Source organism: Manacus vitellinus, unplaced genomic scaffold (assembly GCF_001715985.3).
Source record: "Manacus vitellinus isolate BGI_N305 unplaced genomic scaffold, ASM171598v3 scaffold_20_pilon, whole genome shotgun sequence".
In the NCBI taxonomy this organism is placed as follows: domain Eukaryota; kingdom Metazoa; phylum Chordata; class Aves; order Passeriformes; family Pipridae; genus Manacus; species Manacus vitellinus.
The window spans coordinates 9,943,333-9,969,645 of record NW_021939471.1 but is presented as its reverse complement, the minus strand read 5'-3'; the positions used below and the strand labels follow the sequence as shown (position 1 = coordinate 9,969,645).

At 38.7% G+C, this 26,313-nt stretch overlaps 1 protein-coding gene across 1 annotated transcript in view; it reads left to right on the top strand.

Annotated features, from left to right (window-relative positions):
- Window positions 1-26,313, top strand: part of PARD3B (par-3 family cell polarity regulator beta) — a 371,837-nt gene that overhangs the window by 249,270 nt on the left and 96,254 nt on the right. The window contains exon 19 of the mRNA XM_018071589.2: window positions 25,571-25,681. Within this exon, the coding sequence (XP_017927078.2) occupies window positions 25,571-25,681 (111 nt within the window). The remainder of the gene's footprint in view (window positions 1-25,570; window positions 25,682-26,313) is intronic.

Below are 26,313 nucleotides of genomic sequence, written 5' to 3'. Positions count from 1 at the left end.
GCTGAGATGGATATTAATCTGAAGAGTCACTTTGTTTAAAATCCCCTTACAGCTTATTGTGAAAATAGAAGAAAACTTGACAATTTTAAAAATCCATTTGTGACATTACTGAAAAACAAAGAAAAATTGCTTACCATATGAAAACCTGGTAACCTGTACACTCTGATTGCTTTGTGGAGTGTACCATCTTAGGAAAGAGAAATGGTATTTTATAGTACTTCAGGAAAAGGACCATACTGATTACTGAACCCAAGGTTTAACATTAAAAAAAGTGTGTATGATGGGAGTGAAAAATGTAACCTCTTTTGTGTAGTCATCGCTGCTATTAATTCTAAAAATCTGGCCTGTGACATCTCTAGAACATGAAGCAGAACTAAAAAGAACTTTTAAGTGAAATCAACTTATGATCCAAAAAATGTATATAGTAGTAATAATAAACTTCTGAAAAGGCATTACTCATAGCTGTGAAAAACAGATGCTGGTGGCCAGTCAAGTCCCTGCTGCAGCCCATGAGAATCTGGTAGGATTTACTGTGGCATTCAAAGTGTTCTGAGGAAAGTAAGAAACCTGTTCAAAGTAAAACCAAATATCATGGGCTAATAGACATACTCATAGGAAGGCCACTCAACAGATTCAGCTGAAAGGTTATAAAATAAAATGAGTAGTGAAGAATCATGGCAACCCTCCAGGAGTGGAGAGGGAATACTAAACATGAAAATCAAGGTATATCTTTGCCCTCTTTTATGCCTCTTATTTTGTTAAAAGTGAAGCTGACGCTGTGTGTCTTCTTTAAAGAGAGGAGTACTAATTTAAGGGCTTCCTCAGTAGTACTCCCCTCTTTGGATCCCCCTTGCCCCATCCTGTGTTCACAGTGACGACAGTGCCCTGTCCTGTTAGATAAGGGACAGCAGGACAAGTGCATCCATCCTTCAGTAGCCCTTCCCAGTCACTGAAAGGAAGTCTACCATGTAATGTGAATGAATGAACAAAGGAAATACAGTTATGGATAAAATGTTCACTTTTCATTCCCTTACTTTGAGCCTTGTAGCAGTAGCTTTCCAGGTTTTCCCTGCCCCTACCAGCCAAGAATATTCTTCAAAGGCTGCCCCATAGAAGTCCCAGTGCAGGATTGTCTTGTGTCTTAACTGGTTACAATTTGTGTCCATACACATGAGATGCCTTTCGCAGCTCATTTCCAGAATGAAAGTTGGCATTATGCTTGTTACTGTTCAGCTATACATAAAATGAAACAGACTTTCAAAAATCATTTACAGAAGATTTGCTGTGACTATTGACATTTTCTGACAACCTAATTTTTCTTGTAGACCTTCTCCTCTCCTCCCACTTCTCGCCACCTCCCAATTCGTATCCTGCAAACAGCAGAAATGTATTTGGGAAAATGAAAAAGTTATGAATCAAACTTTGGAGGTATTTTTTAATTGACCCTGTGTAGACATTTAGATGGAGCTGATAGAAAGGTTGCAGATGTTCTGTATTAAAAAGTCTCTTTATATTAGATGATGCTGTGTCCTGCATTTAATGATTGAGTAGTCTCCTGTGGAAACATGCATTTACCCGTACGTAGTACATGTGGAGCAGTTTCAGTTATGTACATATTTCATCTGTCACTGAATTAACCTGGAAAGTCTATGGGTAACCAGACCCTTTGGATGGAAGGGCTGGCTTGATGCTTGTTTGATAAATAACTTTTTTTGGTACTAAAACTTAACAGGTTTGTTCTGATATTTCACTTGGAACCGTAGACTGCCTAGGCTTAAAAGCCCAGCATGTTGCGTAGAGACTTTGTTCCAGTTACATTTTTCATAGTTTGCACTGTGTAATGTAGACTGATTTGGGGCAGAGGTGTTCCGGGGAAGGTGGGGGGGTAAGATTTGGAGTGGTTTTTTTGTTGTTATTGGGGTTTTTGGGTGTTTTTTGTGGTGGTGGTGGTTTTGGGATGCTTTTTCTGGTGTTTTTACTTTTTTTCTTTTTTTCTTTTTTTCTTTTTTTTTTGTTTGAGTTTTTTTGTTTGTTTGTTTAAATCCTGACCAAGTGTGGTATTAGGTAAAACTGGCTGTGTGCACATGCAGTTTCATTAAAAATGGTTAATGCTGTCAGAGAAAATTAACAAGAAATTTTAGAGGGTCCTGTTAAAAAATACTGGTATTTTCAGTATTTACAGTAAAACACTATGAGCTGGGATTGAGTTTCAGGCTAGAAAAGTGCTGACTTTAAATCTAATTCAATATGAAGGCTTCGTTACAAGCTACCCCTTACATTATAGCTGAGAATCAATAATATGGTATAGTTTCATTTGCATTATATGAAAACATGATCATTTGCCTTTAAAAAAAACCCACTTCATTTTTAATGTTGTAATCTTTTAATAATGAGTGGCTGAATTATCTCTGTAATTCATTACCCTTTCAGCTGTTAGATGAATGGGATATGTTATGGTTTGTCATTATTCTCCATGGTGGCAAGGAGAACAGACTGGGGATTTAAATCGCCTTCCACTGCATGGGCTCTAGACATGCTGATGACTTGCTGTGAGATTGCATTTAGTTCCAGGATCTCTGGTGCTTCAGAGTGTAATGCATTTGGTTGCCATGATGAACAAAAGCTTCTGATGGTTTTATGTAGGTATACTGGAAGTGAAATGAAAGAGAAAGAATGAAAGTAAAATGTTGCTTTATTTTACAAATGACTAGTTGAGTACAGAGGGAAAAGTAATAAATTTATGTCAGGAGGAAAACAAATATTATACAGACATCTCTACACATGTGTAAGTGTGTGTAGATATATAACATGAAATACAGTATAATCTTAACATTGTTATGTACATACTTAGGACTGCACTGGCTCATTACCCATTGCATCAAGGATGCTCAAGTGTTTATTATGCTATTTACCAAATTATAGCTATTTCCTGAACAGCCGGCCTCCGCTGAATATGCTTGTATTCTGTCCATCTTTAATAATGAAGCCTGCACTTTGGGGCAGAAACATAGTCTGGCAATGATCAGCAGGAAATAAGAGAAAAATTGGTAATCTCTTTAGCTTTACTGTTTTATGCTGTTTATTTGCCTCTCCCAAGTATTCGTTTGGGGAACTTGGGCAGCATTGGTCAGGCAGCTGAATTTCTTAGTTGATATTTGGAAGTGGGCTGAAGAGCAGACAAATATCTAGTAAAATTTATTTAGTGGAGTTTTTTTGGATCTAAGATTTAGCTAATCTGTCTTGGAGGGAATGTTGTAATAATTTTAGTAAATAATATCAGTATACAAATTTATAAACACCAGTTATTTTAACATCTACATAGTTATATAAGATGGATTATATATTAATAAAACACTGCTGGGAGGTAGAGGGATTCAAAGGACCTTTGAATATTACCATTTATAGTGGTGTAACTTTTACTTTTTTCCAAATAGACGAGTCAGTTACATATACTGTTCCTCTTCCTTTGTAGCATTGCTCCAAAGTTTAACTTGCTTGCTTGGTAATGCAGTGCTTAATCATAAATCTGATTTTATTTCATTTTAACATTCAGAAAAATATCCTCAATGAGGTTTAAGGAAACTGTTTGGAATATAAATGTTGGCATATAATCCCTTCAGTTATTGAAAAAATAGTCCAATCAATCTCTAGGTTGGCTTTTTAGCTCAAAATGCCTTAATGTGACAGGAATGCACTATAATCTATGAAAGGAACGTCTTAATTTATCACAGAGTCCATTACTTTTGAGTTATATTTTGTGCTCTGGATAACTGTACTTAATTCTTCACCCATAATATAGAATGAAGTCTTACCCACGATGTGTTTTAGAAAGTGGAGTTTATTGTTTTCTTTTCCAAAGAAAGGAGTGTTTTCTCTTAGTATGGGGGTAAGTGCAGCACCTCATACGTTTTTTGGAACATGCTTGTAACTCTACAGAACTAATGTTCTCAAGGTCTTAACAGTGGCAGAAGCTGGGCATTTTTCTGTGCATTGAATGTAGCTGGATCCTCTTCAACTTCTACTTTTTTCCCTCCACCAAGTTCAGTACTTCATACTCATGTCTCATGTACTAGAGAATTTTGGTCTGAACTAGTTGATTGAATGCTTGAATTTGAGTTAAAAGTACACTGAAGTCAGGCATGTGTTCAACATTATTCTGTGTGTTTGGACTTTGAAGAACCTCCAAATCTATTTATGATTTGGTATGATAAAGAGTTAAAATCTGTTTTAAGGTACTTGAATATACCCATGACTTACTGCCAATTTTTGTTGCTAACAGAGATGTTCTGCAGCCCCAAACTTTCTACATCTGTATTTGATAAGGCTGGCAAGTGTCTTTGATTAGGGTGATTTTTTGGAGTGGCCATTCAGAGGCAACCTTCTTCTGTACTCTGCTGTGTCTCATAAAGAAAGGTTTTTTATATTAGTGAAGCGCTTAATTACATTGGAGCAACATAGCTGCTTTGGGTTTTAGACTTATTTGGACTGTGAAAGTGAAATGTAACAAATGTTACCATCTGCTGTTCCCATCCCACCCCCCTTCCCTCTCTGTGCCCCAACAGATTCTCTTCCTCTCTTTCATCCTTATTGTCTGATTCAAAATCTTGTCAGGGTACTTAAGGCATGTAGTAGCTTCAAGGCATGAAGCAGGAGATCAGCTTTTCCCAGACAAGATTCCACACTTGTTCTGTGAATTAAGGGTTTTTACAAAGGTTAGCCAGAACTGTAACAGCACCTTTTTTCTCCCTGAAAAGTAAACTTGACACATCTGTCACGTCTGAGGACTAGAAATTTCTGGCTTCATAGAGGAAAATGTGTCACAGTGGTGTATGTCATCTGACCTAACTATCCTAGAGATTTTTGTTCCATTTATCTCCTACACGCTTTATATAATGAAGGAAGTCTCCCTAGGCATGATCAACCACAGAGAGTGAGTAAAATACAATGGTTTCAATTAAGGTTTCTGCTAACCCAAGTTAGTTGTTACTCTTCTGTCAAAGGTGCTACCTTTCACCTTGGCAACAAGTGATAATTATTCTCTTCAGAGACATTGTGTAGATTTTCCCCAGCCACTGGTGGCAACCTTTTGCTTAAATTTGTAAGATGCTTTTTCTATTTTGAATTCTAATGTTTTATCCCTTTCAGAAGAAAAACTTCCTTGTGACCTGAATTTCTGGAGTTCTGTGATTATCTCCAATGTGAATATCTTGATAAGAAATGCTACAAATTTCTTTATATCAGCCAGACTGTATTCCCAGCATGTGTGCGACACAATTCCAGCAAACTTGGGTAACTGCTTTTCTTACAGAAGTCTGTCCATAGCACAAAAGAACTGCTAGAAGAATTGTAGCAGAAAGCCTTGAAACTCATATGTTGCCCAGTTTATTATTACTAAATTATGTTCAAGTGCCCTCATTTCCAGGCAGAATACAGGAATTTGAACACAGCTGAAGATATTTCAAGAAGGGGTGAGGAAGGAACTGAAGAGTATTAGTGATATTTTTGAAAACTCAATTCATTTTCCCTGAGCACCCAACCTTGACACCAAGATTGTTTTCCAGAGGGCCTGGAGTACTCAAAGTGGTCAGCTGTTGCAGAGTTAAGGATCCTGGAAACCCTGGCTTCTCCCAGCAGGTTGCAGCTGCCACAGGGCAGCAGCAATGCTGCTAGCAGTGGAGTGGAGGAAGAGAGGAGGGTGGTTGGGTTTCCTCCCATCTCCCTTGGGCAGCTCCCTAGCAGAATGCTCAGGGGCAGCTCTGGATGGCTCCTTCCAAGGCTCTGGGACCCAAGAGAGCAGAAATGCTGGTCTGTCCTGGAGCTGCAGGCTGTAAGGTCAGACTTTTGTCAGAGGAGGTCAGGTGATCTGCTAAGAGGCATAATGGAGGCCTTTCTTACTTGATGTTAGATTGATATCAGATGGGATTTTTCACTACAAAGTGTTTAATCTCCTACAAAAACTTTGTCAGAATTTTTCCTTCCAGTTCTGCAGGAGGGATGCACGCTCTAATTTCTTCATAGAAACTGCCAAAGCAAACAGCAGCTCCTAAAAATTGAACATTTAAAGCATATGTATCAACGCTTTCTTTGACACTGCATAATGTTATGGAGTGTCTTTGCCTCCTAAACATTCATTGCAGGCATTTTTGATTTTTAGTGTCCTGCATTTCTGTAAACAGGGTTCATGCCATCAACAAGTGATGCTGAAGGAGATTACCTCTGTGGTTTTAGTTGGGTTGTTACTGCTGACATAATAAAGAAACACATTGTGAGCAGGTATAAATAGCTACTTTTGCCAAGTTTTTTTTTCCTGTACCTGCTTCTGGTAGTTTTCTGACAGTTATCAAGATGGTCCAGGAGCAGAGTATCAGGGGTGAAGAGAACTTCATTTTTTCTTGGGACTTTTCTTTTTCACACTGTATCTACCTGTCTCAGGCTGGAATATCATTACAGAAAATTGATGCATATGCAACATTTAGGTGTATTTTTTTAGCTAAGCATAAAATTGGAGACCCATTTTACATTACCTGTATGGGGAGAGTGAGTGAGGGGGTATACTTTATATGATTGTTACTCTTAAGTGATAATAAACACACTGCTTGTAAAGAGGATTCAGGCAGATCTGCAGCATTAGTCTGGTCAAAGACATTTTGCAAACAAAACTTGTGTATCTTTCATAGCATTGCAAGCTAATTTTGTATGTGCATGTGGCAGTGAACTTGTAAAAGATCTTTTTATTTGAATTCTCTTACTTTCATTTTCTCCTTCTGTGATGAAAGGGGCTTATTAAATAATGTCACACCTGGGTTAAATATTTTCCTACGAAAAATTTTACATGTTAGAGGCAAGAGCTACTGACACAAAAGAGAGTAAATAAGGAAAGGTAAAAATGTGCATTCATAAGCCTATAACAGCAAGGCCTAAAATGTGAGAGTTGCAAATATAATTTTGAAAATGTCAACAAATATGCAAGTGTTTTATAATATGGCTCTTACTGGATGACCTTGTACCCCACCTGACTTTGTAGAGATGAACTGTAATTTCTTCCATTCTTTCTCGTGCTTGGGTTGCTCCATCCCACAAATGCAGGTGTTACAGTATCACTTTGAGACTAGCTTTAGAGATGACCCTGGCTCATCTCCCTGGGACTGTGTAAAGCCCAAATAAACAGAACGGGAATGTGTTAGAAGCATTCATAATCATTCTGAGAGGCCTAGGATTCAGTCTGGAAATGAAGAATATGTCAAAGGTATGGAAAACTTAATTGACGGCCTTAAAAAACCCCAGCAACAAGTAACCTGATAAATGGCACAGACTGTTAATTAGATGTCTAAATTTACCAATTGTGTCAGGAAAATTAGGACACTGGGAACAATATGTCCCTAAGCTGCTCACTAAACAACTGCTGTAGTACTTATTTATATTTATCTGATGAAAAAGTACGTGCTGAAAGGAGCACAGGCGGAAATCTCTCCTCTCTCACCAGCCCGAAGCTCCCAGACCTCTCTTCTCACAAGGCTTCTGTGTCCTGATATTCCCTTGTCTGAACTGATCATTGTAATATGTGGCCGCTGGAAATATTAAGCTGTTAGAGCATTTTGATAGTGTATGTGCAGGAGGGAGCCTTGGGGACTTCTGAGACCTAATCTAATGCTCAGTGAAGACAATTTACAAATTCCAGTTTGTTTTGTAAGGAACTGCGCTGGGCCCACACTGAGGAGAGAATGGGGGAAGTTAGACACCTACTTAGGTTTCTGTGATTTAAGTGTGTACATATTTAAATAAGTGTGTACTGCAAAATGTGGAGTATTTACATATGAGTATGATTATGTGCATATTTAAATACATTTACAGCTAAGTAGGCAAACATTTACATGCCTACCTGCACCGAGTACTCTGTTTCCAGGTGGCTCATTGCCCTGTGCCCTGGTCATGGAGATGCTTCCTGCAGCGTCTCCAGCCAGCAAGCAGCTCCCAACCATGAAGAACACCACAGTTCACTTCCCATTCCTCCTGACTTACAGTGTGTGACCCATCTGTGAGGGTCAGGGGAGATTATAACTTTAGTGATCACTAATTGTCTCTTAATTAGACAGGCAGAAGTAGCACTTTAAATTGCTAAGTCAGTCTTTACCATCCTTCCCTGTGTACCTGATACTAGGCAGGACTAACTACCTGAGAGATAATAGTGGTGTTTTGAAAAATAGATGTTTTGTTTACTTCTGATGCTTGGAAGTGGTAACTTTCTAGTTGTATTCTCCCCAGAACCTGCTTTGGGCTAGTTGGTTTACTTTTGCTTCAGAAGGGAGTTGAGAAAGGACACATTTGCAGCTTGGCTGCATGTGTACTGCTTGGTTCAAGGTGCTATGTGTACTCTGCTGTTGGGTGGCCAATGGTGCTGGTCACTGGCTGTAGCCCACAGCGTGCTTGGCTGGCAGCCCTGCTCTCCTGTGCATGCTGATGCAAGTGCTGCTGTGCCAGCCCTGATTTTTGGAGTGCTGAGCCATGTATTGGCTGGAGCTGTGCTGAGTGGCTTGAGAGATGTGTCAGGCAGGTGATTATTTGAATCCTTTGAGGGGAAGGTCAAGTACTTAATGCATGCTTCAATAATAATGAGAGACGCACAAGTGTTACTGGCTGCAGAGTCAAGATATAAAGGGGGAGATACAGGGATTATAGGGATGGGAAAGATCTGGATGGGGGTTTTTTTGCAATTGTGTCAGTGACAAAGCACAATCATATCTGAGACAACTGGGAGTAATATGTTCCTAGCGCAGCATTGAGAGAGAGATCCCGAGCAGTGGCTAGTGCTGATCCCCTCTATCCAACTGCAGCTGATTCTCTGCAGCACTTGAGAATTCTACACCATCAGTGAGTCAGTAACAGGAGAAAATATTTGCTAGGCTAGATTTATGGAATATAGTCAAGTCTGCCTGCTCTGCATCATTATCAAACAGAGCATTATGAACTTCAGGAGTTGTATTGGTGCATTTTTGGCATTGAATAAAAGTAGAGTGAGACATTTCCACTATGAACACATTCTGCTAGGAGAGGGATGTTGAAAAAGAAAATTGGACAGCAGCCTTGCAACATCTTTTTTCATTGTGGTGTTGAACAAGACATGGTCTTGCGTGTGTGTGGGTTTAAGAGTTCAGATGAAAAGTTCTAAGGATTTCTTGAAGTAAAAGTAGGTGGAACCAAAAAAAGTTCTGACTGTATTTATTATATTCAGTTTTCTTCAGCTTTGGTGTGCACAGTTTGCTCATTGCAGAGAACAAGTTCTACTATACAGTTGATGTCAGATCAAAACAACCTCATGTATTCTGATTTCAGTTCCACTTGTTCCAATACTGACTTTTTTTGATAGCAGGGCTGGGGGGGATATGGATAACAGTGTATCAGTATGCAGGCAGCATAGATGAAAATTGGTTAATCTCCTAGTAGCTAATACAGCTTGTTATCTCAACCTTGGCTTTACCTCAAGACCTCCAGCCTTTGCCCAGAAGAACAATTTCTGTGAGAAGGATTCTCTTTGCAACCTACTGCTTCCTTGGCAGCCCCTTTGCTGCCACGTTCCAGCTGGAGTGCTAGGCTTTGTCTCTCCCCTAAACCTATGGCCTGTCACATTCTCCAGTTGATCAGGAGACTTGCTGACTGTCCTTGTGCACAGCGTTTTCTTTTTTTGCTTTTAATTTGTTCTGGATGCGGATGACAGGCAGAAACGGAAGAAAGTCGGAGTTGTAAGGATCCAGGCAGCTAAAGAAGTTTCCACCGTCCATTCTTGGTTTTTTTGCTGTTTTGCTGATGGGGTTTCCTTCCAAGTACAGAGGAATCTGTTGCTATAGGGTCCTATCCATTTCAGTTCAGAAGTGCTACTCTTGCCGAAATAATCACTTTTCCAAGACACCTCAGGGAAAAAATGATTTTTACTTTGCTGGAAAACCTTAAAAAGCACATGGGGACAGCAGGACAGAACTGACAGTTTCTTTAGCTTTGGGGAGGCCAGACTTTGTGCTTTTGGAAATCATGCTATATAAGCAAAGTTAAGAAGGGATGGGGAGAGGAGCATGTTTCACACCAGTGGCAAATGCCTGTTGAAAACGTCAGGTTTTTTAGTTTTGCAGGCTTTAATGAGCTTTAGAGAGTCGTAGAAATTGATACATTAACTTATTCATATGGATTAAACTTTTGCTTTGTTGTTAGAGTGGAGAGATCACACAGTTTACATGATGGCAAATTCTTGAAAGAAGCCAGATTAGTTCTTATTTAACAATGAGCTGTCCCACTGAGTTCATCCTTCTTTTCTATCTTAATGTTTGATGACTTTCCAGGAAATAAGAGGATAGCTTGTGCTTTTCAAATTAGTGCTGTTTTAAAACACTTACCTTGTTATATAGCTCATCTTGTAAAACTTTGAAAGGCTTTGAACCCCTTCATAGTCATTATTGTATGCTTTCTGACTTTAGTATCAATCTACATCAGCTCACTTTTCTCCCCCCTCTGTCCTTTATCACACACAAAAAATATAAATAAAAATTTTAAAGAAAATATTCTTCTCTGAGCATCACTTCAACATCAACTTCAGACTGCAGTCTGAAGTCTGGACCTGACAGTTCTCCAAGTTCACTATGTTTCACAGATGTTGGCTCTCAAGTAAGAAATTGTACCAGTCAGTCTCCAAGTGGAGGATCCCAGCTGGTCTTAGCATGATGAGCAAGTGTCAAGTGGAAAGCATTCTAGTGGACAACCATGCTCCCAACCTGAAATAATTGCCAGGAGCCTGAAGGGCACAGGCAAGAATAGGAATGAGGAATGAACTCAATTTTATGCCAGCTGACTTCTGTAGGTGCTGTGTGAGGACAAAGATATGTTGCAGTGACGTGGCTTAGAGGTGGCAAAGGTGAGCCAATTTTGGTAATAGATTGTAGTTTGGGTCTGAAAGGAGAACTCAAAGAATGGAGCTTCTTGCTGGGTATTGAAGGGCCCAGAGGCTAATGGTGAAGAGCAGTAATAAAAGGAATTTAAGTGGGACTGATGATTCTTCATCTTGTGAATACAAATTTTAGAGTTATTTTGGGGTCCTGATTTGGGATTAGGTATAAGGTTCAGAAAAGGAGGAATGCACTTGTTTCTTGGATAGGGTTATGATTCAGGAGGGAAGGGGTCTAAGAGTTTGCTTTATTTCTGGAACATTGAGGAATATGATACAGATTGGTTCCAAAAAAATAGGTTATCAGTGGCATAAGTGATCTGGCTAAGTTTAATCCTGAGCTCAAGTTACTGTTTAGTGATGATAAGAGAGACCTTTCTTGGTTTATCTTAATGGACTTCCTTTTAGAAGAACTTTTCTATGTCTTGATGAAGTTGCAGTTTTTTCATATTTTCAACCAGTTTGCTCTCTGTGTTTGATATTTGGGAAAATAATGCATCTGAGAAATACCTTCATTTTTTTATAGGAGACATGGAGTTTCTCTGGTGTGAGAACTTAAATATCACAGGACAAACTTGGTGTTTGCATTTGTTCTGAGCAGCTGTTCTATAAAATGATAAACACTGCATCTACTGGGGGAATTATAAAGATGGGCTAGAATAAAATAGGCCGTTCTCCTTTGGCCCTGCCTCAGGAAAATGAACATTTCTTAGCATGTGCTCTGATTGGAACTATGAGGACATGGAAAGCTTATCTTGAGTTTGTCTCCTAGGCCATGCTCAAATTCAGGGAGTAACTACTGGAAAGCAGAGAAGGGATTTCCCAGGCAGGGTGTTGTTCATGCCTCTGTGCATATTTGGTTTTTAGTAGGCGTGCTAGTAAGACAAACTGGAATGTGGTGTCAACTAAATATGTTTTTAAAAAATGTAGTTAACTTGCAGGTCAAGATATTTAGTGCAGAGACATTAGTGATATTTGGCATCTGTCTCAATACCAGTGTTTTCTTTTGCCAACATTCTTTCTCTGCAACAGAAGTCACACAGGTATTTGTTGTTTGTTCATGCAATGTGTATGTTTTCCTTGTCTTTTTTGGTTAAGCCTAAATACCACATCTGAGTTCCTTTATACTCAAATCAACAAATATTTTGCACCTCAGTGCAGTTAAACCTATTGTTTACTTTCTTCCCTTGTCCAGGCATTTTATTTTTCAGACTCTCCATTCTACCTTCTGGATATTTCTTGAGCAAGATACCTTTAGGTATCTTTGTGTCATTACTTTTCATTTTCATTTGTTTCAAACAGTACTAGACACATTATGTAAGATTAAATTCTCACTGTCCTCTGCATAACAAGAAAGTACCCAATTTGGAACCAAATTTCAACCAATCTCTTAAATACTAGCGATTTTGGTTAAAGATTTCCAATAGAAGTACTGGGGCATTAGCTGGCTTTTACAACTCTGCTTATTTGGAGAATATGCCAGCTAATTGCTAGAGGAAGTGTGTCTAATAGTACAAAAGATGTAGTTGTTAATTCCAGCTATTGTGAGTGGACTTGGGGGAAGGTTTTTTTCAGATGTACAGCTTTCCAGTTATTGAAATTCAGGACCTTGGATTTGACCATGATTTCTGCTTCATATTCCTGTATCCTGTGATTATTTTTTTCAAGGATCTGGACTGTATTTATATATTTGTGATACTTGTCTGTTGAGCAGCTGCTGGAAAAGAGACAGTGGTACAAGTGAACAGCCATGTACAAGTGAGACAGAAGATGACAGGAAAAGGTTGTACTGGAGGGAAAGGGGTAAAAGGATTTCATTTTGCCCACATGAGAAGAAAAACAAAATTGAGACCAGGCAACTGGGCTTTTTAGTTATAAGACCATGACAAAATAACATCGTGGCACTATAAATTAATAATGCAACTTCATCTAAAACTGTACATCTTTGGTACAGTTGTCTAGATACACAACAATAGTATGAGACTACAAAGACAACTCAATTATCATGACAAAAAATCTGTTTTAAATGTTGTATCTAATAAATCAAAATAAATAGTAATATAGAAAGATCAAATGATGAGTGGTATATATAGTTGATAAATTAGCTGCTCTTTTTCTCTCTTTCCTATGATAGGAGACCAAGGATACAGCCAGAGAAATAGAAATGAAGATGCTTAAATTGTTTCACAGTCAGGTCTCTAGTTTGTTTTACAGATTAAATTCTTTCAGCTAAATGTAATTCATCAACTGTGAGCACTCGTGTGGTGAAATTTGTGTTCATATGGTTGTGGGGTTTTTTATGCAGTAAACTTTTGGGACCGTTGCCAAAACATGTTTTCCAAGAAGTGCAGGGTGACTTCTCCTCCCCTCTGCTTGTGAAGGTAGTTTTGAAACAATGATTTATCAACTTAAGAAACAGAAATAGTACATGTGATCAGTTGCAGTTAATGATGAATAAGCAGAACGTTCATTGTAATGAATACTGATTGTTTTCAGTAATTCATGGGTAACTTGTAAGCCAGAGTTTTTCTCTACAAATTATTTGATGGACGACGGCTAATCTCTCATACATTCAAGAAAAATTGTGATTGTATCAAGCACAGTTTGGAGACAAAAGAGAATTAAGTTCATTGACTGACTATACACCCTGGAGTAGTTTTTTATCAACACCATTTAGTTTTTATTCATGCAGTGATACTGGCAGCTCTTGTGACCAAAGTTTTAATGAAACGAGCGATAGACTTCATCTGGATTCTTCAGCTTTCTATGCTGATGTGGGCTTTGAATTTAACATTTGTTCTATCACCCTCATAATGCAGGTCTTTTTTGGACTAACTTCTTTAAGCTAAGACTGATAACATTCAGAATTTTTAAGGTATCTGTGCTCATTTTGGTCATTAGGTAAAATTAGCACCAGTAGTTTGGTATTGCAAATAGTCGAATGAGTGAATATAACCTTAGGACACGGAGCTGTGGGGGTAATGAGAAAGGAAGTCAAAGCCTCTGTGTGGTGAACAAAGCTTTGCTGTATCTGAACAGGAAAGCATAGATTTTTCTGTGCATTGTTACACAAAAACTAACTGGCTGATAATACAAACACCGATAGCAAATAATTATTTTTAAAATTGTGTATGAACATCTGTGGTAGGGAGTCAGTGTGTGAAAGGCAAGAAATAGGCAATAAGGAAAAAGTTTTGGGAATCTAGGCTGTTTACGGCGTTTGTGCAACTTCCAGCTACGTGGTTCTAATAGCCAGCAAAGTAAAAGTACTTTGTGGTTTTAAACGTTATTCTAATGATTTTCTCTGACTTTGTCCAGTAAAATGTATTTCTTTATCTGATTGCACCAGAATTACTTCTTTTAAGGTTCAAGAAACAGGAGTGATTGCCAGGTTTTCACTGAAACCTGACAAAGACATTTGCTAGCTCATAGTTCATGAGCAATACTTTTGCAAAAAGATATGACAGAGCTGTGTAGTTCATGTAATTGAAACTTTCAGTGACTTAGTTCTGATATTTATTCTTTATTTATAAAGTGGCACTGAGGAAAATTTTTAATACCTTCAGTTTAGTTTCTCAGCCTGATGAGTCTGTTTTTTAATGACTAGATGAAACCTTCCCCATCCTGAACCATTGTCCTTCAGCTACCAGAGCCATGTTTTGTGAATGTCATTGAGCCCTTTGCTTTTTCCTGTATTGGTTAGTCACTCTTTTGGCATGAAAATAGCAGTCCTGGAGGGTTAGCAGTCTTGCTGACTGGTTTTTATATGTGCCATCTAGAATTACTCCTGCTGAAAATAACCAGTAACCAAAAGCCACAATGTATGAGAGATGAAAATACTTTCTTAAATCTTTCTTAAAGCTTAAACTCAGCTATAACTAATCAGTTTGATTTCTAATAACTATTTTCAAAATCCCCAAAAATCTAATGGCAGAATAGCTTGGCAAATGCAGGCTGAAGTTCGTCTTCCCTGAACATCACCATTTCCAAGCTCCTGCTCCTGACATTTTGCTTTGTGTCAGGTTTGCTGTACCGAGGAGAAGAGGGAAGAGCTTCCTCTTGAGAGTTGTGGCAGAGGTTTTTGCTTAATTAACTGGCAGAGAGGATGCCTGAGAGTGACAGACAGTGCCTCCTTCAGTCCCCAAGTGAGGGGTGTTAATTTCCTGTGAAACACAGGGGAACATATTCCCATCAGTGTGTCCATACAACTCTTAGTGATGCTAATGAGAGCTGGGTGCTTGTATCAAAGGGGAAATTGCTATCTGTGTGCCAAGACTGCATCCCGAATCAGTGAACAGTGGAATTGCATCGTCTCACTGGTTCTTTTTTATGGATCGTGTCTTTCAGCAACATCATTGTTTTTTCTTCTGTTGCTGTAGCTATCCTAAGCAAAGTTTTCCTAAGAAAAACCACAAAATAATCTAGTATCAATTTTGTCAGTATGCCACATAAAGTGCTGAAAATCTGCGATTTCTGGGAAAATAGCAGAGGGGAATTTTGGCAGGTCAAACGGGTTCTGCTAGTCTTGCTCAAAAATAGTGGTGAATTTGTTTCATGCAGATAGCTGTTTGTTTGAAAGCTTCCTTTATTTCAATATGAAAGTGATTCATCCCCCTAATCCATCACTGGAATTCTCTGCTACCATCCAAGACACTTAAAGGAATCACATTTACAGTTCTAATTGATAGCCACTGTTTTGACAGGCAAACAGATTTCTCCTCCCAGTGGCTTCATGCAGTTGGCCTCCAGCAGACCTTACCATTAGCACAATTCTACTGAAAAGAATATAGAAGCTAATAATAAATCTGTAGGGAAGGATGTTAACCACAAACTACTATGTCTAATTAGTAATGTACAATAGCCAAGGCCAGGGAGGGAAGGTATTATTTATCAGAAGAACTGATTTTGACAGTTTAAAAATGCACAAACATCTATTATTTGTTATGCCAAAACACATCTTTCAAAATACAGTATATATGTAAATCTCTTACTTTGGCATTGTTTTGAATGTTACTGCTTTGTAAAAATGCCAGCTATAGTAGAGGCAGAGAGGTGGAATTTGTGATGCTTTAACTTTAGAAGTCCATTGTGAAACCTAAAAGCAAGTCATCATAGGTCTTTTCTTTACCTTTACAATCTCCCTTTCCTATTTAAGAGCCAACCCTCTCCCTCTTATAAGTTTCCCTTCGAAAACATCTCTCCTCTATGAACTGTCTCTTAGAGCAGAGTTTTTCAAGTTCTCTGAGCTTGAGCTCAAACACAGGCTAATGCCTCCCACTGAGAAAGAGTCGAGACCATTTTGGTAGCTCAGCTACTGTGGAGATCTCTGCATGTCTTTGCTGCACATTGCTCCTCAGAGGCAAGAGTGCTTGTGCCCAAGACATTCCTTTTGTGCAGTCTCCAGTAGAAATCTCCAGGAAGAGGTATTTTTGTAGCAGTGCAGGAGTAGGGCATAAGAAAGGAGTGTGGAGCAAGGAGGAGGAGAGTGTGTTAGGGGAGAAAAAGGAAATTAATGAGAACTTCAAGGAGATACGGGGGACATAGTCAAGGGGAAAAAGAAAAAGCATCATAGCAATCTGGTTGGAAAATGAGGCAGGTAGATATGCAGTGATAATGTAATCATAACTCTGAAGTGATCAGTAGACAGAGAGAATAGGATCTTTTAAACTGGGCAAGTAATTTTTACTCCTCCTGGCTCAGTTTCTTCATTTTAGAATGGATGTGATGAAATACACTCAACATTAACTGCTCGTTAGAGTCACTACATTCCATAGAGAATGGAGCCTTCATGAAGTCTGGGGTGTTGTCTAATTTAAAACATGGGGAGAGGAGTCCTCTCTATTCCTGCTATTTTTCAAGGGTCATGTTTTTCCTTGGAGATCTCGTTGGAACCTGCAATGTGCAGTTTCACTTCATGAAAGTCAGATAAGCTCCAACAAATCCCCACTGTGGCATGTAAGGGGAGGAAGGCACGTGATTTGGTTAAGAAGGTGAGCACTGCAGTGGTGAGATGATTAGCAAGTCTGACACCTCGAAATATCATGGCTCTGAGTGCAAATGTAGCAGGTTTTCAGTTTTGTTTTGCAAATGTCGTATATTTAATTTGCCTCATGAGTTTTGTATCCGCAGTTCTGATAATGTCACAGTTTTATATTGTTTTTCCATAGCCAAGAGGGCTGAGCAAGAAGTTTTGTAGTGCGAGTGGAGACTCATCAGTAGCTGAAATACTAAGAAAAGCACCAAATACCATGAGAGTTATAAGAAAAATGAAAAGTCCTTCCCCTGATAAACATGCATAATAAAAACATATACTACATATATATGTAGTTGATACTTTAGTGAGTTCTGGGTTCATGTGGCTAGTAATAGGGGAAAGAGACACACAGCATAGGAGAAAACATGAAACAGAGAAGAAGAAACTCAGCAGCCTGTTCTTGTCATGTTTGGATCTCAAAGAGCTACGTTTTAGCTCCTTTCAGTTGGTCTTTTCCCTGAAAGACCACCTTCAAGTGGTTCTCAGTCAGAAACTGCATTTATTTTTTTTCCTGCCTGACAGAGAATAACAAATTTCCAGAAAAATTAGTAACTGACCTAACTGCCTACTTCTCTCTTTCTTTTATTCTCTTTTTGTGAAGAGTTGAGAAAATGGGTTACTACAAAATAGAAATTAAGAAAGCAGTCAAGGGCTTAATCATCTGGTCCTTTTCCTTTGCTTTGAGTATGGAGTTGCCATGCCCAAGCCATGGGTGTGATTGTCATGTTCCTCTGGGCTTGGCAGGTTGGCATTTGCAAACTCCATACAGAATAGGTATAGCAATGTTTCTCTGCACTGTCTGAAACAGAATTAGTATTCGCTTCAGAAAAAAATTACTTGCTTGTAAGGTGGAACCAAGAGGGGAAAATGACTGATGCTGTATGAATGTAGGGACAAATAAGAATATATGGGAATAATTTCTTACTTGGTTGGAGGGTAATTCCACAGTCTGGTGGACAAACAGGCAGGGCTTGTTGCATTGGACAGACCATAAATTGATTTTTTTTTCCTCCTTTTGATCAAGCTGTAAATCACAGCTGTCGTCATTTACTGCAGATTTTTTTTTGTCGTGTGGGGTGTGATGTGGGATGCAGAATTCTTGTCCTGGTGACCAAAAAGACTAGCAACATGGTCATTGGATGATTAAAACATCATTTCATGGAAATAGATGCACAGCTGCCATTCAACATCATGATTTTCCTGGTCAGATAATAATAGATAATAATTTATAAATGCTTCAACACTCAGACTACCTCAGCATGTTGTCTAAAAATAAGTTTCTTGAAGTATAAAGGATGACTCTTGACATCTGCCTTCTATTGTCTATATTTACATATTAGTTGATGAGAGTTATTCCATTCCATTGGTTCAGTGGATGGACTTCATTGTTTTGCAGCAACCACTTCTAACTCAGGTGCCCCAAGTCCTAGGATTCCATCACGTTCCTTGGGGGTTGTCTTTGGTCATTTTATATACTGCAGAAGTAAGATTTGATATATGGTACAGCTGAATGGGACTGCCCCACTGGTAAGAATCTCCTAGTACCTAATTACCAGAATGAGTTATAGTATATGTGTAGTATATATATACTTCTATCTAAATTAAGAGCAAGTTTTACATTTAAAAAATAAGGTTAGGGGGCTCAAAGGCTTTCGGAAGATGGGTAAGAAGATTTTGGGGTAATTATTTAGACTGCCTCTGCTCTGCAAAAATTTCTAGGCAGAAGGTCGACCTCTTGTATTTCACATGGCAAACAGCCTCCAGTTTTTTATCTGATACTGAAACACAGATAATATCCGAGGCAATGATACCAGCAATGAAGATTTTCCTTTATTGCTGTCCATATGGTTGATACTCTCAGAGTAAACTTCTCTATGTAATTTAGGGCTTCTGTTTGACATTTCATTTCTATGTGTGACCCTCTCCACTGAAGATTATGGATTATTTACCTGTGAGGTGTTACAGCAAGCAGCTTCTCAGATTCAATGCTGGGAATTCTTTCATTAGCCCTTAAAACTCTGAACAATGTGATGATCCAAGCATTAATACAAATGTGATTAACTGTCTTTTCTCAGCTTTGTTTGCTTTGTTCTACTGATGCCTACGAGTTACATAATGAGTAGCATGTACAGGGTCTGCATTAAAGGCACTTCCACATTGTAGCAGACTTCATGGCAAATTTATTTTCCTTTTAGCAAAACTTCAGTGGGGAAAAAAATTGCACTGTTGATTTATTTTGAATGAACTCATGGAAGGCTTACGAAGTATGCCATGTGGAAAGCTCCTTGAAGTGCTGAGGGTTAATACTCTCTGCTCTTAATTTCAAATTCCAGATAAATATGGTTTCAGCTTTGATCTTATCTGGACTAATTCTTTGTCACTGTACTAATTAATTCAACATGCTGCAGAAAAGATGCTAATTTGGGCATCAAAGAAATGAACGGGTGGGGGGAGGTTTTGTTTAATCAGAGTTTTAGAAAGATAAGTTTTACTCCCATTAGGCTGGTTCTGGAAGTTCAGTCATTTTATTCTAGCTCTAGCAGTCTGATACAGTAAATAAAAAAATAATTAAAAAGAAATTTAAAAATAGCACTTGTTTGCTTTATTTTGACATAAGAAGAGCATAATAAGGTGGATTTCTTTATATTTGCAATTTTTGCATAACTTCTTTTCCTGCTGATCATAATCAGTTTTACTCTGATAATGGTGATTATCTCCCAAAATATTTTGAAGGTGGCTAAAGGTGCCTAAGCTTCCCTGTTTTTTGCTGCAAGAAGCTGTTGCTTTTGCTGCTCTCCCCTTGGTGCTGCCCTGGGAATGAGCTCCAGCAGTCTTCATCATCTTATCAGGGCTTTGCTCTCACCCTGCCGAAGCAGTTTCGAAACCTGCTCCCGGGCAAGGCTTTGTCATGGGGAGGTCTTGCTGCAATAGGTCTTGCACACTAGACGGGAGGTGACATCTCGATGTTTCTGAAGCTAAATCCTCCACAGAGGGAATGGGATCCACTCACTGGAAGCATGGGCCTGACAGAGGGGCAAGGAAAAGAGATGCTTACCCCTCCCGGCTGTCCTTTTACCATAAGTTTAACTCATGTCACAGAGGTACTTTCATCTTCTGGGATATTGGTGAAGATTTGAAGATTATTGCCCGTTCTCAAATTGTCAAACCTGTTTTACTAGAACATGTTCTTTTCTTTCTGTAGCTTTTTCAGCCATTGCAAAATTCTTGGTCCCACTGGCGTAATACTCAGTGGCATACTTCTGTCCATTAAGTAAACATTTAGTAACAAACCTTTTAGGTATTTAGAGAGGCACTAAAATGTGAAAGATGTATTTCATTAATGCTGCTATTAACATAAATGTAAAATGAGCCTGGCCTGTAATCACCAACAAGTCTGACTCACTAAGGATCTTTACAGCAATGTTTAATACTCTGTAAAAGTGTATGTATGAATGTGATTAATCAAAGCACAGCGCTGCTTCTAGAGTATTTCTTCTACCATAAAAGCTGAGTGATAAAATAACTTAAAACACACGGTAGTAGTGGCAGTTAATAAGCTTTTTATAGTCCCTGTGTGGACCTGAAAATCATACCTTATTAGTATCTTTATCTTTCTTTCTCACTCATTCATTCTTACTCACATTTAAATTTAATTTTAAGGGTTATTTCTAGTCTTTCATAAGGGACATGCTTTAATAATCTCAGCATTTTCCTCCATTTTGCTGTGAAATGACTAAGAGTCAGAGCTTTTCTTATATGTACTTTACAGATCACTCTGGTTTTTTACAGATAATTTCTGGAGATGTAAAGATTTTATGACAGTGTTAGGCTTTGTATCTTGCTTGACTGTGTCATAGGCTCTCTTGAATTAATTTCCCACAGATGTTTGTACTTTCATTATGCACCCTTTAGCTGCAGTGGCACCTCCTGATCTGGGGTAACTGAATTGGCTAAGAAATCCAAATGACTGAATTTAGTCAGCAAGCTGCTTAGGGATTCCACCCTCCAGATGTTTCTCCTTCTTAGAAGTCTGATACTTTATAGACCTGCCTGCTTTTTAATCCTTGAAGCAAATATCAACACATTTGAGATCTGGAAGGCCCCGGCTCCACACAGAAACGAAGTGTTGCCATGACCACAGTTTTAGGTCTTGCATGCAAGACATTTATCCCAAGTATAACAGAGCAGGTCTATAGTAGGTTTGTTTTCATTTTTATCTCTTAGAATCCTTGGAAAGAAACATGCAAATGCTTTAATACTATAGCCAGTGGAATGGCTATAAATACTGCAGGAAGACAACATATCTTTGGTATTCAGATACTTTATTCCCTTAATGTTTCTAAGGGGAAAAATTTTAGTTGTTTGCAGGGCACCTTTTGAAATTAATAGAAACAGGATAATGCCTCACTTTTGCACAGCCTGTTTTCAACAGTCACATATGGGCATTTCCCATAAGGATGAAGTGCTCAAAGGTCTGATCACATAAAGAAAATCCCTTTATGCTTTATTTACAGGAGGACTATGCTCTGAGTAGGTGGAATATTAACTTTTCCAACTGAAAATTATACTAAGGTTAATAGGGCTGTAACATCTTTAACAGTACTTCCCAGGCATTTACTGTAGATAATCAGAGAGCTGGTGCAGTCACTCAACCTGGGAAGACATGGATTTAATTCCTTACTGTCATTACGATTACCAGTGGTTTCATTTGACATAAACTGATTATAGATGCATATAGAATGAGAGGATACTGCTGATCCATTTGTTTTTAGGGTCTTCTAGTTATATTTCTCCATTTTCTATATAAGGTCTTCAGAGTAATAAATCCATCAGTAACTAAGTTCAAGGAGTTTGACTGCACAGTATAGCAAAACAGACATTTTAAAAATTCGTGTACATTTTTTCATTAATGTTTTTATTCTGCTGACAACAGTATTAATACAGAAGGCAGATTTTACCACAGTTCAATTATTTGTTGCCTGGAGAATTGGAAATTTCAAATCCTAAAGCCATTCAGTTTTCGTAGAATTTTAATATGGATTTGATTTATTCCATAGTATAATTTCAACAAGAGATTTTATTCTGTCCCTGTTGAAATCAGTGTAGGGCCTCACTCCAGTATCAGTGACAACATGATCACACCTAGTTGGGCAGCAAGTAATCTTACTACTTTTTTTGTTGTTGTTGTTCCTATAGGCAGTAGAGAACCAGTAAGCCTGTAGTGCACAAACCCATGCAAAATTACCATGAGTGGAAGTTAATTTTATCACTGGAAGTCCATGGTAATTAGAATGCATCAGTGAGCAGGCCATAAATTTTAGGACAGGGTGTATAAATTCAGGCAGAGATGATACTGGGCTCTTTGTTGCTTAAGGTTGTCTGCATTGTATCACTTTTCTTAACAGTGTTAAACTTTTTGCTGCTTTTATTTTCTAATGTTTGTGCAAGAGTTTGTTGAACTGAAAAACATAACAGTAAGAGAATGGAATGAAAAACAATAATAAATAGAATGGATTTTTATGGTATAGCATTGTGCAAAAAGAGGCCAAAAAAACCCCACATCTGAATATTTCCCTAGCTGTGAGCAATGTGCTGCATATTTAGTATAACAGGTCAAATCTTGTAAGCCTGCTCAAATCCTATCTGAAGCCAAAATTAGCAAAAAAACCAGTGGTAGAATGATATAATGGTTTGGGTTGGAAGGGACCTTAAAGATCACCCAGTTCCAACCCCCCTGACATTTGCAGGGACACCTTCCACTTGACCAGGTTGCTCAGGGCCCCATCCGCTCTGGTTTTGAACACTTGCACCAGTGTCTTACCACCCTCACAGTGAGGAATTTCGTCCTAATATCTAGTCTAAACCTACCCTCTTTCACTTTAAAGACATTTATCCTTATCCTATCACTCCTTGCCCTTGTGAAAAGTCCCTCCCTAGCTCTCTTGTAGGCCCCCTTTAGGTACTGGAACGTGCTATAAGGTCTCCCCTGGAGCCTTCTCCAGGCTGAACAACCCCAGCTCTCTCAGTCTGTCTTGGTAGGAATGGTGCTCCAGCCCTCTGATCATCTTTGTGTCCCAACTCTGGACTCACTCCAACAGGTCCATGTCCTTCATATGTTGGAGGACCCCAGAGCTGTATGCAGTACTCAAGATGGGGTCCCACAAGTGCAGAGGGGCAAAATCACCTCCCTCAACCTGCTGCCCACGCTGTTTTTGATGCAGCACAACAACAAAAGTTGTTTTCATCAAGACTAACTCACTATTCCCAGTTTATAATTACACCGGAACATGCCAATTTTATGGCAAGAGCAGCTCTACCAGCAAACAGCAATGTTTTTGCAGAAAACTGTCATGCTGACAATTATTGCAATCAAAATTGTCACTTCATTTTATTTAAAATGTATTTCCCTAGTAAGCAAGAAATAATATCTAGACTTGAAAAGGATGTATGCTGAAGATTTTTTGGGATTTTTTTACATTTCTCTCGAGTATGCAACATATCCAACTTCAGCTCCCTGCAGCAATACAAAATGCCCAAGAATAATGTTTTCAAAATCAATACATGCTACAGTCGAATATGAGACTCCACAAGCCCATAATTGAAACTCTGGGAGAAAACCAGGCAGCCGGAATATAAACAAAGTACCAGAGTTGGACTATGACCAAGATGCAAGTGCTAATTCAGCCTCTAGAGAAAACTGCCATGAGACCTTCCCTGCCTGTGCAAGAGTCAGAAAGGAGGGGTGTTCCCGGAGCAGGCTGCTGGTGCTCATCCCCAGGTGACTTGTTGTTTGGCTGCCTGGCATCTCTGTAGAGAACCATACATGCAGTTTTATCTAGCTTTTCTTTTTACCTGGGTCACTTCATATCTATAAGCCCTTCTCACTCTATATGTACAGCCTCTCTCTCTTGTGTCTCCTGTCTGCTGCCTTCACTGCCGCCACCACCTTCTGATGGGGTTTGTGACTCCACAGTCTCTTGGAACCACTGGAACTCAGAAAGTAGCAGGGAAATTGGTGTGCTGCTCTACACTCAGGAAAAGCAAAAGTGTGGAAAGTATGTGCTGTATTTCTGGAAGCACCAAAAGGAGTAGGGACCATAAAAAAAGAACTGAAGATTGTTTGTAGATGAGATGTATGTATGTTTTGAGCCAAGGATCCCTCAAAGAGTACAAGACACCATCTATCTTCATTGCTACACATAGGAAAAAAGAGAAAACAATGCACTGATAGGACTCTTTCTGCTCCCCAGCACAGTCCATGACAGAACTATGATAAAGCATCTCATGTACCTGTAGTATTTGCCCTTTTTATTAGCACCACATGCTACATGTCTGTCTCTTGCAGCCATCATTCCAAGTTCATATTGTCTGGGAGACCTACTGCAGAGTTCCCGATAACTTTGTTTGACCACAAGCTCAGAATTATTAATTAAATTCACAAAAAATTCGGATCCTTAGCTTATGAGCCTGACTTGGTATTTGCAAAATTTCTGCTTTCATCAGCGGAGAAACCTGAAGTCAATGATTTACAGCTTAAGTATATGCACAGTAGTTCAGCTATTCCACTTGAGGCAGTTTGGGCTGACATGAAAAATAAAAAAAAAAATCACCAAGGAAATGCTTCAGAGTTTCACAGAGGAGTTTGCAGTTTTGAGTCAAAGTAATTAGTTTGCAATATAGTATTTTTAATTTAAAAATAATTACTTTTCTTTACATTATTGTCATGCATGCAAGGATACATTAATTTGCAGGGGAAGACAGACTGATCATTTACTTACTTGTGGAACTGAGAATTTCAAATTGGGGGAGAGGAGGGAAGCTTTATATACCTTTTGGTCTATACTTAATGAGCATATTTGACCCCAGTATTTTATCTAACTTCATCAGAAATTAAATGCAGCTCCCCAGTTCAGCCACCCCTTGTAGGCCATGTAAAGCAGACTTGTTATGCATATTTGTACAGTGTATAAAACAACAGTGGAAGCCCTGAGCCCACTGGGGCCTCTGGAGGACTTTCACAGCATAAATATTACATGATAGTATATTACTAGGCAGAAAGAAAACCCTAGAAGTTTAAAAAAGAGCTATTAGGAACTGTCTCGTTTTGTACTCTTGGAACATAGATTTTATTCTTTCTGAATTTAAGCAAAGAACAAATCCAGAAATTATGGTCAATCATGAATGAGAGCCAGTAGTTACTGTTAAGAGCAGAACATGTGGTCCAGTCTGGCTGCTGACACCACAGCCACTGCAGATTACTTTCAGAAACTTTGTCCTGTGGCAAAAAGAACCTTCAGCCACTTTAATATGTGCCATATTAATATTCCAGCCCTGCAATGCCTTGCATTTCAGGGTTGGTGGGACTTTTCAACTTTGTTTCAAGCAATTGCTTTCAAAAGTACACGGTCCAAATCAATTGTAATCAGTCCTTTCTCTTGCATATGGCCCAGGTAATATTGATAATTTATTTTGCAATGTGGGAAATTTATGAGTGACTAAGATAAAACCCCAGTGTTTTTATTGTCGTAAAATTTCTGTGGTTTAGATGAGTACTGGTTTTTCTTCTAGTAGTTATTTCCTCGTGACTCCTTCCTTGATATCTTTAACAGATTTGGAAAGAAAAAAGAAGATAGAAGTGGGAAAGCAGATCAGAAGGGGAATACAAAGCAAGGCATGCTTAAAGAGGAGGAGCTGGAGAAAATGAAAGATGAACGTGAAAGGTGAGTAAATGGCAGCAGCATCTTTGTTCATTGAGTGAAAAACTTCAGAGCAAGTGATTGCCTGAAGTAACAGCCAGCCAGCCTGGCTGGAGATGTTCCAGACCGTGCCTGCTGGCAGTCAAGTCCAGGCAACCTTGAAGTCTGCTGTTAATTTTTACTATTTTTCTACTTTAAAAGCTAGTGAGGTATCTAGTTGCTGTAGTGCTGTTACTGGATATGCTTAGCCAGTGTTTTAAGTATTTAGTTCATCTAAGTTAAGTAGTGTCAGGAGAAACTTTGTACCATTTGTTTTAAAATTTCTGTGCCGTGTCCTTGATTTTGCCAGATTGATGAGTGCCTTTATTTTAAACTGCTGACTCCCAATTTGGATACTGGCAATTTGAGAGGTATGTGTCCTTCATTTTAAAGAAGCCAGTGTCTTTTATTAGGATCCTGGCAAGCTAAGAAGCATGTATCCCATCTGTTAAAGGGCCAGTGTCATTTACTAAAATGTTGGCAGGCTGCAAGGAATGAACCCTTCTGTCTAGGGGTCTAATGTTCCAATTGGACACAAGATAATTGTTCTTAATATTTTTTTAGCATTGCATGCTTTTTTTTTAATTACAGTCACTGATTGACAGTAACTTGGTACG